Source organism: Volvox carteri (assembly GCF_000143455.1).
Source record: "Volvox carteri f. nagariensis unplaced genomic scaffold VOLCAscaffold_26, whole genome shotgun sequence".
Lineage (NCBI taxonomy): Eukaryota > Viridiplantae > Chlorophyta > Chlorophyceae > Chlamydomonadales > Volvocaceae > Volvox > Volvox carteri.
In genome coordinates, this window is record NW_003307569.1 from 84,249 (window position 1) to 98,889 (window position 14,641).

Sequence of the window (14,641 nt, forward strand, 5' to 3'; positions counted from 1 at the left end):
CACATTTGGAACTTGGAACTTGGAAGGAGACCTTCACGAAAACCCGGAAGGCTTGGGTTGTCTTCGGTAAGAGGGGACTTCATATCTTGCAAGTGCACTTGTGGTGATGCCAGATGCACCTTGTTTCACATGTTTACTTTAATAGCTGCTGATGGCCTGAGGCTGTGCAAGGAACTTGAACCTCAGCCAGCGTAGGAGATCATCAAGGATTTACCATTCCACGATTTGCACGGTTTTCCATGTTGGGTTTTCCACGTGAAACGGTGCTTGTACAGGTGGGACGTGGATTCGCTGGCACCTCTACTCGGAGGTGAGGTCCCTGTCCCCTTCACGGCCCTGCTGACGGGCGCGGAGGCCTTCGATGCCGCTGCCTTTGGCATCAGCCCCGCCGAGGCCGCGCTGATGGACCCGCAGCAGCGGCTGCTGCTAGAGTGCGTTGCGGATGCCCTGACACGTGTCCCTCCAGGGCTGCTGTTGGCTCCGACGCCGGCCGTTGCTGCCGAAGCTGCCGTTGCTGGCCCCAGGTGCGCAGGTTTGGGGTTGAAGAGCTGGAGGGACCGCAACAATACTGACAGTAATGATATGGTTCCTCATGTGGGTAGTTCGTGGAAATATGTTTCTGCAATGATGACATGCTATTTAGGTGGACCTATAGCCCGAACCCGATGGAGTAGATGGCGTGGAGATTTACCACGGGAATACCCAAATGACCGGGGTGCTGCTGCTGCTGCTGCTGTGTCAGCAGTTCGTGCAGATTTTTGTTGCGGATGCGGGGCTTATGCAGGAATGGAAGTCGTCGTGTTGTGGGACGTATGGGCGTCTGTCAATCCGCTTAAGAGGCCGGGAACCCGTGCAGGCCTGCATGGGACAAGTATCACATCCTGCGGCATGGCATGCACGGGCACAGGGCTGGCTGCAATCTCCCTAAGGGCCTGTGTCCATGTCTCTGCTACGGCCCTGTCACCTGCCCCGGTGCCTCATAGACTTGAGGCACAAATGACATGGTGGTCGTTTCATGTTTTTTCTTCAGAAATGTTTAGGCGCACATATGCTTAAAATTCGTGTTTTTTCTCTCCTATGCTGATCAATCAAAGGGTCCTTTCCTCGTTCTGTCCTCGGTGCCTCTTCGAACTCTAGCAGACGCACACTGCTGTCCGCCTGTCCCTCTTTCCGGCTTTCAGGTCCACGTGGGGCGCGTACGTGGGTGTTTCCTCCAACGACTACCGCGCCCTAACGATGCGGTAGGCACCAGCGTCATGTAGTAAAGCTATGCATCTGCATGAGGGAAAGGAACACAACCCTTAGGGACGACTCTTAGAACCCGACTGTTGAATAGCATCTCGCATCCAGTATCGCATCCCCCCTATCGCATCCCCCCTATCGCGTCCCCTATAGCGTGAGATGCGATAGGAAAGGGGAGTCCATGGTGCAGCTTCCCTTGATAGGTGGGGGCCGCAGCCAGTGCAAAGCCTCCATATGTCCTTGTTGATGCCATATGCACGACGACAGCGCCGCACTGGCTAGCCCATCAAGATGTCTGCTTCGAGTTTTATGTGTGGTTAGGGTTTTTCCTTCCGGTATAGGCGGAGATAGGCCACCAGGCTAGGGCCACCAGCGATGACCTCTGCAAACGCTTTTAAGATGTGGCATCCCACTGAACACCTTTTGGCTGCTATTGCCGCAACTGCTTGCTGCCGCACATGCAGGGTGGCCCCGGCGGCGACGGCCTTCAACGCTACCGCCTCGGCACTGTCCGTCGCCTCCGGCCGGCTGTCGTACACCTTTGGCCTGCGTGGCCCCGCCGTCACCGTGGACACGGCCTGCTCGTCCAGTCTGGTGGCCGTGCACGGGGCGCTGGCGGCCATGGCTTTGGGCGGCTGCGGTGCAGCGGTTGCGGCAGGTGTCAACCTAGCATTAGGCCCGGTAAGACCTTGGTGGTTGAGTCTTCCTTTGAGCAGCAAAGGGCCTGAGGCAGTTTTTGATGCTTTGACGGCGGCCCACACGAAAAGCCGCGGCACACGTGGACTTGATTCCCTACTAAGACCTTCTCCTTTACAGAAGGCTGCTTTTTTCGTGGCACCGATAGGCACGAGACCGTACACCATATAGCCATGCGTCGTGTCGCCTGTCCAACCCCAAATCACCCCATCCCAACACCCCTCTTCCGGATCTACCCACAGGATACACCGCTGCACTTCCAGCGTGCTGGCATGTTGTCGCCTGAAGGCAGGTGCAAGACGCTGGATGCTTCCGCCGACGGCTACGTCCGAGCTGAGGCGGTGGGAGCTCTGTGCTTAATGTCACTCGCGGCGGCGGCCGGTGGTGGCGGAGCTGCACCGCCATCTGGCGCAGCTGCTCCGGGGCAGCCGCCGCCGCCGCTGGCGGTGTTGCTGGGCGCCGCCGTCAACCAGGACGGCCGCAGCAGCAGCCTCACCGCGCCCAACGGCCCCGCGCAACAGGTGCGCCCAACAGGTTCAGCTAAACCCTAAGTAGGAAGTGACCTAGTGCGCGGCCCTTGCTACTATGTGGTGCAGTATGCCCCATCGGGGCGCATGGCTTTGGCTTCTTCACCCTTCCTGTACCATCTGCGTGTCGCCGGCGGATTCCTTGAGGTGGAGATGCAGCCCCCTTGCCACCTTGTGTATGTGAAAACCGCCATTCACCGCCATTCACGGATCGTAATGGGCCTGCAGAAACCCGCCTGCCGAACCACATTCAGCCATTGTTATTTTACACAAGATCTGTTCAGTTGCGTGCGTGTTTGACGTGCTGTCCTGCCCCTAGTATAACGCCCCTAGTTTAGCGAGCGCAGTCACTAGAACGTCTGCTCCTAGGAGTGCTTTTATTGCCTACTGCTGCAAGTACAGTGAATCCCAGGGATTGTCCACACTCTCGCACCAGCCGTGAACCTCCTCCTACCCCCTCTGCTCATTTTTGGTTTCCTGACCCTCAGGAGGTCATCCGGGCGGCTCTGGCCTCCGCCGACCTCCACCCCGTTGCCGTGAAGTCGCTGTCCATGCACGGCACCGGCACACCTCTGGGGGACCCAATTGAAGTCGGAGCGGCGGCGGCGGTCATGTCGCCTGCGAACCACGCCCAAGTCCAAGAACTTAACAGCAAGCACACCAGCGTCGGAACTGCTGCTGCTGTTGCTGCTGCTGCACCAAGGTTTCTCACCCTCCTCTCCTCGAAGGCGTGGTACGGCCACTCAGAGCCCGGCGCGGGCGTTGTGGGAATCGTACACGCACACGCAGCCCTGGCCCAAGCAACGGCTGTTCCGCTGGGCCACCTCCGTAACCTCAACCCCTATGTAGCCAACGCTATGGAGCTTTCCGCTGCCGCTGCGGCCGCGAGCGATACCAACACAGCCACCTGGCAGATTCCTCTTGGGGCGCAAGTGCTTGGCGGTGCCCTCTGTGGCAGCCGGGGCTCTTCGTCCGCCCCCCTGGAGTCTCTCATCGCGGGCGTCAGCGCCTTTGCGTTCCAAGGCACCAACGCGCACGTGCTGCTGTCATCCGTGGGCAGTTCCAGCAGCCTGGAGCAGAGCACCGGGTACAGCACCTTGGGCATGCCGAAGCCGAATACGGCAGGACCGGGCAACGGCGGATTTGGCATCGGCTACGAGTGGGAGCGGCGGCGACTGTGGGTTTTGCCGCCTCTGAGCGCCACGCTTGGCGCCGCTGCCGTTTCCGTCAGTAGTGCCACCAGTGGCAAGTGCACGTTCGAAGTTGCGGTAGGCTCCTCCCGCCGCCTCGCCTTCCTCCTTGATCATTATGTCGGCGGGCGGCCTGTCGTACCGGCGGCGGCGCTGCTGGAGATGTCCGCGGCGGCAGCCGTAGCCGTACTTGGGGCAGGCACGGGCAGTGATGTCCTGAGCAGCAGCTCCGTACAGAAAGCGCGTGGGCTTGGTGCAGGCGGCACCTCGGCTACCCCCCCGCTGTCTCTAGCTCTCACCAACGTCCGCATCCTCACGCCAGTGGTCATGCAACAGCCTGCTGCTACTGCCCTCACGGGGCGATCTGTGGCGGCGGCGAGGAACAGTCTTGTACTGCAATGCGAGGTTGACAGCAGTAGCGGCACAGTCCGCATCACCTCCAGCAACGGCGGCATCGGTGCAGCCAAGCAGCGGCGGCTCCACGTCACCGGCAGCATCGGTGTAGTGCCGTCACCTATCGTCGCCGGCACCTCCGGCGCCTCCGACGCCATCTCGTCCACCACGGCGCCCGTGCAGCCTGGAATGACTCCTGGTCGCCTTGCCGCGCTGGCTCGTCTGCTGGGAATGTGCTACCAACGCTCCGCAAGCATGGGCACCAGTGTTGACACCGCCCGCCCGGCGGCGGCTGCTCTGCTGTCCCTACCCGCCTCCACTCCGGACTACCTCATCCATCCAGCAGTCTTGGATGCAACCTTCCACCTAGGCGCCGTACGGCGGAACCTGTCTGCTCACGTGATGGTGCCTGCAGGGGTGGACTGCTTGCTATTGCCGCTGGCGGGCCTGCTATCGCACGGCTCTCAGCCATCTCTCGCTGACGGTGGCAACACGGCTTACTCAACAGCAGAAGGCAGCTGCCGTCTGGCCACATGCATCGCACATGCGGCAGATGAGACGGTAGCAGAAACTACAGCCGCTACTTCCATTACGAGGACTGATGTACGGCTGGATGCGGCGGCAGCTGGGTTTGGCAGTGTGTTGTTGCGGGGCTTGGTTGCGAAGCCGCTGGGAACGCCGCCCCAGATCACAGCGGCTCCGCAGCCACACGCCACCGCACTGGGTCACATGACGACAAAGAAGCCTGAAGATGAACCGACAGCCATCATTTCCTCAATAATTACCTACGCGACGAACCTCGTAGCGGAAGAGCCCGTGGCTGAAGACGGTGGCGAGTACCGCGAGACCACCACCACACCGCCACGCTTCCACCTGCGCTCTTCTAGGAGGTCGAGAGCCATGGCAATATCCGCAACCGGGACCACGACCACGGCCATGATTGCAACCGGCGACAGCGTCCTGGAGTTCAGCCGCCTGGTCCCGTTGCTTCAGGCTGGGACCGCAAACCAGCAGAGCCGCAGTCCTAAACCCCATGTGGTGTTGCCGTTCCGGGCAGCTGCTGTGGGAATCTCGGCATGTAGCCCAGCAGGCTCAGGCGCTCTCGGCAGTGTGGAGGGCCTGGTGCGCACGGTCGCGTCGGAGCTACCTGGCATGGGACTAACTGCGCGTGTAGATGCATCGGTTTCGGACCAAGTTACCGTTGTGGAACAGCAAATGGAGGATGGTAGCGGGAGCCGTGGCTACAGTTCACTCGGGGTGCAACCTGAGAAGTACCAGAGCGGGTTAGTGGGATTCCGCCCGCGTCTGCTGGAGACGCTTAGCACAGTGGCAGGTGTTGGTGCGGACTTCCAGCTTGTTCCCCGGCCTCGTGGCGCCCTGGGCAACTTGGTGCCGCAGCCGCTGGCCTGCCCCACCACCGGGGAGGAGGGTGCGGTGCCGTCGGGCAAGGTGGCGCTGCGGGTGCGGGCCGTGGGGGTCAACTTCAGAGATGTGCTCAACGTGCTGGGGATGTACCCGGGAGATCCGGGGGCACCTGGAGGAGACTGCGCGGGCGTGGTGGTGGCGGCGGGTGCGGGTGTGGATGATGCGGCGCTGCTGCCGCCCGGCACGGCCGTGTTCGGCCTGGCAGCCGGCAGCTTGGGGACGCTGGTGCACAGCAGCCCGCACACGCTGGTGGCGATGCCGGGATGCCTGAGCTTCGAGGAGGCGGCCACCATGCCCACAGTCTTCATCACGGCGCACCAGGTCTTTGGCGACGCCGCCGGGCTGCGGCCTGGAGAGCGTGTGCTGGTGCACGGTGCCACAGGCGGTGTGGGACTCGCGTCACTGCAGGTGGTGGGCGCACTGGGCGGCGAGGTGGTGGCCACCGCCGGCAGCCCGTCCAAGCGCGCGCTGCTGCGGGGCCTGGGAGTGCGCCACGTGTCCACCAGCCGCGATCTGGGCTTCGTGGAGGAGCTGACGGCGCGGCGCATCAGCGGCCGCGGCGGTGTTGTGGACGTGGCGCTCAACACGCTGACCAGCCCCGGCCTGGTGTCCGCGACACTGAGCCTGCTGCGCCGCGGCGGCCGCTTCGTGGAGATCAGCAAGCGCGACATCGTGTCCGTGCCCCGCCTGCAGAGCGAGCGGCCTGACGTGGCGGCTTCCTTCGTGGCCGTGGACTTCCTGCCTGACACCGCAGTCCAGTCCGCCATGATGCGCGTGGCTGCGGGTGTCAGCCGCGGCCAGCTGCGCCCGCTGCCCCAGGCCGCCCACTCTCTGAGCAACGTCGCTGCGGCGCTTCGTCAGATATCGCAGGCGCGGCACGTGGGCAAGGTGGTGGTGTTCAATCCGCAGCAGCAGCCTCTGGCCAGTCCGTCAGGCCGCGTGATCATCAGCGGCGGCCTGGGCTCGCTGGGTCTGCTCCTGGCATCCTGGCTGTCGCGGCAGCATGCCGGTGGCCACATCCAGCTGCTAGGCCGCTCGGGCCGGGCCGAAGGAGGCGCCACCGAGGCGGCTCTGACACGGATTCTGAATCACTCACAAGGTATCATTGAGGTCATCAAAGCCGATGTATCCAGCGCCGAAGATTGCAGCCTGGTGTTCGCACCGACCTCAGCCACTGTCAAGCCCGTGCTTGCAGTGCTGCATGCCGGCGGTGTCCTGGCCGACGCAATCCTCCGAAACCAGACTGCCGCTAGCGCCCGCCGCGTGTTTGCTCCCAAGCTGGCTCAGCTGTCCCGCTGGGCTGGCCTCGTCTCGCAGCAGCCGGGTGCCTCGCACGTGCTGTTCTCCTCCGTGGCTTCTCTGCTCGGCTCACCCGGACAGGCCAACTACAGCGCCGCCAACGCCGGGCTGGACGCTGCCGCCGCCGCGCTGTCGGACCGCGGGCTGAGCTTCGTCAGCATGCAGTGGGGCGCGTGGGCGGGTGGCGGCATGGCGGCTCATGACGCGCAGACGGCGGCTCGTGTGGAGCGCATGGGCATGTCGCTCATCCAGCCACAACAGGGACTGGCGGCGCTGGCGTCCGTGCTGGAGGCTTTCGCTAGGGGCCCCGCCACCGCCCCTCCTCCTGTCGTGGCGGCGGTTCCCTTCAACTGGCCCACGTTCTTGCAGCGCCGTCTCCTCCAGGAGCCAGGCCGTGCTGCTGCCGCCATCCCATCCTTCTTTGAATCCTTTGCAGCTACCGGTCAATCTGCACCGAAATCCCCGGAATCGGGCCGCCTCGAGCCGTCCGTTACCGCGGCGTCGCAGAGGAGGCCAGCTCGTCGCCGTGCTGTGTCCACGGGTAGGCGGCCGAGCCCTGCGACCCGCGGTGCAGCCCCGGCCGCGATTCAGCAAGGCGTCTTGGACGCAGTGGCTGGTATTCTGGGCCCTGATGGCGCAGCGGCGTTGTCACCGGAGGCACCATTGATGGAGGCTGGCTTGGACAGCCTGGGCGCCAGCGAGCTACGAACATCCCTGGAGTCGTCGTTCGGGGTCCCGCTGCCTAGCACCTTAGTTTTCGATCACCCCACGGTCGCCGCCATCGCTGCATTATTGGAGCAGCGCACAGTCCTGGCAAGGGATGCAATGGATGCAGAGGACCGAGGAGAGGCGGGAGTAGTGGAGGCTGGCGAGCGCCGGCAGCTCCACCTCCGCCCGCCTGTCGGTGCCGCACGTCGACCTCGGCGCCGCAGCAGTGCGGCGGCTTTAGGGGACGACGACGATGATGAGCTTCCTTCCACGGCATTGCTTGCCCCACGGCAACGCGGGGAGCAATTCCTGGACATCCAACGAAAGGTCTCTGACGCAGTCGCCGGTATACTGGGCACCACCAGCACGGACCTCTCCGCGGAATCCCCCCTAATGGAGGCTGGTCTGGACAGCCTGGGTGCCAGCGAGCTACGGACGTCCCTGGAGTCATCGTTCGGAGTCTCGCTGCCTAGCACCTTAGTCTTCGACCACCCGACCGTGGCGGCCATCTCCGCTTACGTCAGCAGCAAGCTCCCGCTGCATCACCAGCGTTCCACCGACACCGCTTCTCATTACTATGATAGCAGCGCTGAAGAATCGGTCTATCTGGAGGCAAACGATGATGATGATGAGTGGGATGGGAGAGCGCAACACGTTCTCGTGAGGGACGCTGCGGTTGGCCGGGTACCGGGTGCTGGGTTGCCGCCGGTTGCAGCAGCAGCGGCTGTGAATCCGGTGGTGGTGGGTGTTGTGTCGCAGGCCTTCCGCCTGCCGTTAGACACCGCCACGGGAGTGGACCTCACTGTCGCCACACACGCCTGCGACGCCGTCAATCCGGTGCCCCTGGAACGGTGGGACGTCGACAGCGGCGCTGTCGTCGCACTGTCCGGGGGCCCTGGCGGTCCCAGCAGCGGGGCTGCGCTGCCGGCACGCTTTGGCAGCTTCCTGCTGGGTTGTGCGGATCTCTTCGACGCCGCAGCCTTTGGAATCAGTCCAACCGAGGCAGCGCTGATGGACCCGCAGCAGCGCCTGTTGCTAGAGGTCATGTACGAGGCGCTGCTCGTTGCACCGGCGGTATCGCCACTGCCAGCTGCCGCCTCAGCTGGCAACGGTGGCGCGGCAGTGGCCGCGCCAGGATTGCGGGACCGCAGCCGCTTTGGCGTGTTTGTGGGCGTCTCCTCTCCTGACTACATGAAGCTGACGATGATCGCCAAGCAGAGCGTCACGGCATACAGCGCCACAGGTGGAATGACTCTGCTGCTCACAGCACTTGCTTACTGTTTATGCCATACGACTTGCCATAGCCTTTTGAGAAAAGGTTTCAGACAGCCAGCCTTTATAGGGAGGCTGCTCAGCTATGCTATCTCTCATGATTTTCTGGCTTATGACAGATAGGGGGACATTCATACGTTCATCAGTTCATGAAGCCCGTCTAAACATTTTTCCCGGTCTTCACTCGGCCGCAGGCGCGACGCTCTCGGTCGCCTCCGGCCGGCTGTCGTACACCTTTGGCCTGCGTGGCCCCGCCGTCACCGTGGACACGGCCTGCTCGTCCAGTCTGGTGGCGGAACAGGCAGCCCACACGGCGCTGTTGTACGGCCAGGCGGAGGCTGCGGCGGTGTGCGGCGTCAACCTCACTTTGTCACCTGACACGACCGCCATGTTCCACCGTGCAGGTCTGCGGGGCTTTCATACGGGGGGTTTTGCAGGCTTGCCGGGGACCTGACCGATGGCTTGAAAAACATGACCTTCGGTGGCTTTGCTCTTACCGTCGTTGGCAGAAGAAGCCATGAACCTCTTCACATTCCTCACGCTGTGGTCTCTGTATTGTTTTATGTATACCGTTCCACGAGTAACTAAGGAAAGCGGATATGGGTGCATGACGTGCGTTCGTTCGCCCATCCGCAGGCATGCTGTCGCCTGAGGGCCGGTGCAAGACACTGGACGCCGCCGCCGACGGCTACGTCCGTGGGGAGGCAGTGGGTGTGCTGGTGCTCAGCACCGTAAGGAACGACACCAGCAGCGGGCCGCCGCCTCCGCTGGTGGCGGTGTTGCTGGGCGCCGCCGTCAACCAGGACGGCCGCAGCAGCAGCCTCACCGCACCCAACGGCCCCGCGCAACAGGTGCGGCTCCACCACCAATGCAATTTAAACTGCATGATCGTGGCGTTGCTCTTTGCTCAGTTGTGGTGCATGGAACATGTACGGAGCTCAGGCTGGGTGGCTCAGGCTCTAAGGAAACCTAAGGGAAAGGTTGCAATATGACAAGCGTGTTGATGAACTGGATTGCACGGCCTCCAATGCCCTCGTTATACAAAGTATCTTTTTGACATATAACTTTGCTGTCAATAGCCAGATCGCATCTAGACCCTATCCCAAGCACCCAAAACCCGCACCGGCCGTGAGTCCGGAGATCCTACTGCCACCCCACCCAACCCCAACCCAACCCACAACGCCGCCTTCGTTTTTGGATGCCTCCCATTTTTGGTTTCCTAACCCTCAGGAGGTCATCCGAGCGGCTCTGGCCTCCGCCGACCTGCACCCCGCTGCCGTGACGTCGCTGTCCATGCACGGCACCGGCACACCTCTGGGGGACCCAATTGAAGTCGGAGCGGCGGCGGCGGTGCTGCGTAGTAACACCCTTGGCGGCGGCAGAGCCCGAGCCGGAGGGCATCGCCGTGCTCCCTTGCTGCTGACCGCAAGCAAGTCATGGATGGGTCACTCCGAACCGGCCTCAGGTAATCCCCAAATAACAGTCCGCGGGTGCGAATGCGAATGCGAATGTCTCCGGGGCTGTGGGGACTGGGGATGTGACTCAGGACCCCTTAAGGAGTCCAGATGTGACTTGCTAGGGATTGTCGTGCTCTTGGGAGGATGCGGTGCCAAGCACTTTGTCGATCGTCAAACCCATGATTGCGCGCTTTGCCTTTGTGTGTGCACGTGTGTGCGTGTGCGTGTGTGTGTGCGTGCGTGTGTGTGTGTGTGTGTGTGTGTGTGTGTGTGTGTGTGTGCGTGTCCTCTCTCTCCCCCGTTTCTTTTATCGTCCACACGCGCATGCAAATAGGTCTTGTCCGCTCGAGCGGCTGCCGCCGTTTCCATAACTAGAACCTCTCAAACCTGCGCCTTCTAAGCTTGCGTTTCACTACTTTGGACTGCAGCTGCCGCTCTTGTTGTTGTCGTTGTTGTTGTTGTTGTTGTTGTTGTTGTTGTTGTTGTTGTTGTTGTTGTTGCACCGCTCCATTGCTGATTATTCCACGCCTCGCCCCGCAGGTGTGGTGGGTATGCTGCACTCCGCCAAGCTGGCTGCTTTGCGGATGGTGCTCCCCATTACACACCTCATCAACGTCAGTCCCAACATCCGAGAGATTTTTGACACCACCGCCGACGCTACAGGCGGCTGGGCGGCGCCACGACAGGCCAGCCCCCTGCCGTGGCCGGTCGGTTCCGGTGACCAAGCAGACGAAATGGCCGCTATCTGCGGCGTCAGCGCCTTCGCGTTCCAGGGCACAAACGCGCACGTGCTGCTGAAGGCCACCGCTGCTGTTGCTGCTGAGGTAAAAATGCTTTTCCCGTCGAGGAGGTCGATGCGCTTTGATTGCTTTCTGTACTGATCATTGATGCCGTACTTGCCGTACTACATATCGCGACGCCAGCATGTGCCGAGACGGCTGTCCATTCCCCGTCGATGCATTCTTCTCTCCGGTCCCCTAACGCCCCCAACCGCAGACGGTCGTGAACGACGGCTTCCGCCGCGCATATGACGGCCAGCAGTGTCACCGGGCAAGCCACTGGGTCACGCCGCGTCCGGCTCTGGAGCTGGCACAGGGCGTGCAGCTCAGCGGCCGCCGCCCGATTGGCAGTGTTACTTCCACCGTCGCCACGTTCCATGTGCAGCTGTCCTCGCCACGGCTGGCAGCCATGTGGGATCACCGTGTCAATGGCCGGGCGGTCTTCCCAGCAGCAGGGTACCTAGAAATGGCGGCAGCCGCCGCTACGCTGATCTCCGGCGGCAGCGGCAGCGGCAGCGGTGGTGGTGACGGGCGCAACCTATCAGTGGTGCTGAGCGATATCGCCATCCCGGCGCCGCTGCTGCTGCCCCCGCCAACTGCGTCGGCAGCTGCGGACGTGACGCTGGAATGCAGCGTGGAGCTCAGGACGGGCAGGCTTACCATTGCCTCCGTGTCGGCTCCGTCGTCCTCGGCGGCAGCTCCGTCGTATCGTCTCCGCCGTTCCGTTCATATAACGGCAACGTTGGCGGCGGCCGCGGCCGGGGCTAATGTCGCCGGCGACGACGTGCTAGCGGCGGTTGGAAAACATGAAGCCGAACCTGTCGTGCCCCCATTCCTGCGACAACTGCTCGCATCCTACCTGACGGTGGCGTCGGGCGGTCAAGCCAGTTGCGGGCCGGGTCCGGCCGGAGCATCCGCGGTCGCTGAAGTGCTGCTTGGGGCCGGTGGCGCCGACGGCTTCATGCTGCATCCCTGTACCTTGGACAGCGTGTTGCAACTCGCTGCAGCTGGACAGATCAGCGATGATTCAGAGCGACAGGCCGCCAAGGTCCCTATCCGCATTGGCGCCTTCCTGATCAATGGCGGCGGCAGCGGCGGCGGCGGCGGCGGTTACCGCAGCTCTGGAAGTGGCAGCTCCAACATGGCGCATGGTCCGCAGAGTGAAACAGCTCCTAGGGGCTGCGTCTTCGCCATCGCAGCCCCGGCGTCTGCTGCCACAGAAGCCAAGAGCTTCACCGATTATCGCGTCCAGTCTGCAATGGCCACCGGCTTCGCCGCCAGCGTGTTGGGCCTGGAGGCAAGCAGTGTCGGCCGCAGGCCCAGCCAGCCGCATGCTGCGAACGCCGCCGCCTCAGCCGCAGCCGCCGCAGCCGCAGCAGCAGCACCTGTCGCTGCTCTGTCGGCACCTTCACCACCGGCCCCTGCCGGCGGCGACATCACCTACTCCACGGAGTGGGTCGTCAGCACCCCCATGGAGCTGCTGGACACGGGGATGACGAATCGGGATCTCATCGGGAAGCTCCTTTTGGATCAAAAGCAGCATGTCACAGAAGTGCCTGCGGCTGAGGCCGTGGGCACGGTGTTGGGTGCATTGCAGCAGGGATTGGGGGGAGGTGCACCACTAGGCGTCACGGTGCCGGCAGATGCTGGCCTCGCTATGTATGCCGCGTCTCGACCGGCGACTGAGCGTTCATCATCCCTGCCTGTGTTGCACAGCATGCTGACAGGTCTGCTGCGTGCTGTTGCCGCTGAGGCGCAGCCTGTACCTCGGGCTGTGATGAATGCTGCAGTGGAGGCAGACCAGGTGGCCCTTCACACCGGCACTAAACTGCTGGTAGATGTATATGATACCGTGGGCGCAGCAGGAGTAAATCTGGAAGCGAGGCTAGCGCCTGTGCTTCCAGGTGCAGGACAGGACAAGGTTTTCCAGCTTGTTCCCCGGCCTCGTGGCGCTCTGGGCAACTTGGTGCCGCAGCCGCTGGCCTGCCCCACCACCGGGGAGGAGGGTGCGGTGCCGGCTGGCAAGGTGGCGCTGCGGGTGCGGGCCGTGGGGGTCAACTTCAGAGATGTGCTCAACGTGCTGGGGATGTACCCGGGAGATCCGGGGGCACCAGGAGGAGACTGCGCGGGCGTGGTGGTGGCAGCGGGTGCGGGTGTGGATGATGCGGCGCTGCTGCCGCCCGGCACGGCCGTGTTCGGCCTGGCAGCCGGCAGCTTGGGGACGCTGGTGCACAGCAGCCCGCACACACTGGTGGCGATGCCGGGATGCCTGAGCTTCGAGGAGGCGGCCACCATGCCCACAGTCTTCATCACGGCGCACCAGGTCTTTGGCGACGCCGCCGGGCTGCGGCCTGGCGAGCGTGTGCTGGTGCACGGTGCCACAGGCGGCGTGGGACTCGCGTCACTGCAGGTGGTGGGCGCACTGGGCGGCGAGGTGGTGGCCACCGCCGGCAGCCCGTCCAAGCGCGCGCTGCTGCGGGGCCTGGGAGTGCGCCACGTGTCCACCAGCCGCGATCTGGGCTTCGTGGAGGAGCTGACGGCGCGGTGCATCTGCGGCCGCGGCGGTGTTGTGGACGTGGCGCTCAACACGCTGACCAGCCCCGGCCTGGTGTCCGCGACACTGAGCCTGCTGCGCCGCGGCGGCCGCTTCGTGGAGATCAGCAAGCGCGACATCGTGTCCGTGTCCCGCCTGCAGAGCGAGCGGCCTGACGTGGCGGCTTCCTTCGTGGCCGTGGACTTCCTGCCTGACACCGCAGTCCAGTCCGCCATGATGCGCGTGGCTGCGGGTGTCAGCCGCGGCCAGCTGCGCCCGCTGCCCCAGGCCGCCCACTCTCTGAGCAATGTCGCTGCGGCGCTTCGTCAGATGTCGCAGGCGCGGCACGTGGGCAAGGTGGTGGTGTTCAATCCGCAGCAGCAGCCTCTGGCCAGTCCGTCAGGCCGCGTGATCATCAGCGGCGGCCTGGGCTCGCTGGGTCTGCTTCTGGCGTCCTGGCTGTCGCGGCAGCATGCCGGTGGCCACATCCAGCTGCTAGGCCGCTCGGGCCGGGCCGAGGGAGGCGCCTCCGAGGCGGCTCTGACACGGATTCTGGATCACTCACAAGGTATCATTGAGGTCATCAAAGCCGATGTATCCAGCGCCGAAGATTGCAGCCTGGTGTTCGCACCGATCTCAGCCACTGTCAAGCCCGTGCTTGCAGTGCTGCATGCCGGCGGTGTCCTGGCCGACGCAATCCTCCGAAACCAGACTGCCGCTAGCGCCCGCCGCGTGTTTGCTCCCAAGCTGGCTCAGCTGTCCCGCTGGGCTGGCCTCGTCTCGCAGCAGCCGGGTGCCTCGCACGTGCTGTTCTCCTCCGTGGCTTCTCTGCTCGGCTCACCCGGACAGGCCAACTACAGCGCCGCCAACGCCGGACTGGACGCTGCCGCCGCCGCGCTGTCGGACCGCGGGCTGAGCTTCGTCAGCATGCAGTGGGGCGCGTGGGCGGGTGGCGGCATGGCGGCTCATGACGCGCAGACGGCGGCTCGTGTGGAGCGCATGGGCATGTCGCTCATCCAGCCACAACAGGGACTGGCGGCGCTGGAAGGTAATAAATTTGCCCACCTTCAGCATTGCTTTATTTAAAATTTGCTCCTAGCAAGCAGATGGCGTTAACGGC

At 63.5% G+C, this 14,641-nt stretch overlaps 1 protein-coding gene across 1 annotated transcript in view; it reads left to right on the forward strand.

Annotated features, from left to right (window-relative positions):
* Positions 1-14,641, forward strand: part of VOLCADRAFT_92400 (uncharacterized protein) — a gene marked incomplete at both ends in the record, with an annotated part of 96,352 nt that overhangs the window by 36,546 nt on the left and 45,165 nt on the right. Inside the window, 10 exons of the mRNA XM_002951790.1 lie at positions 276-524; positions 1,182-1,241; positions 1,707-1,923; positions 2,181-2,459; positions 2,954-8,723; positions 8,947-9,156; positions 9,389-9,603; positions 9,983-10,217; positions 10,750-11,033; positions 11,206-14,569. Coding sequence (XP_002951836.1) covers positions 276-524; positions 1,182-1,241; positions 1,707-1,923; positions 2,181-2,459; positions 2,954-8,723; positions 8,947-9,156; positions 9,389-9,603; positions 9,983-10,217; positions 10,750-11,033; positions 11,206-14,569 — 10,883 coding nt within the window. The remainder of the gene's footprint in view (positions 1-275; positions 525-1,181; positions 1,242-1,706; positions 1,924-2,180; positions 2,460-2,953; positions 8,724-8,946; positions 9,157-9,388; positions 9,604-9,982; positions 10,218-10,749; positions 11,034-11,205; positions 14,570-14,641) is intronic.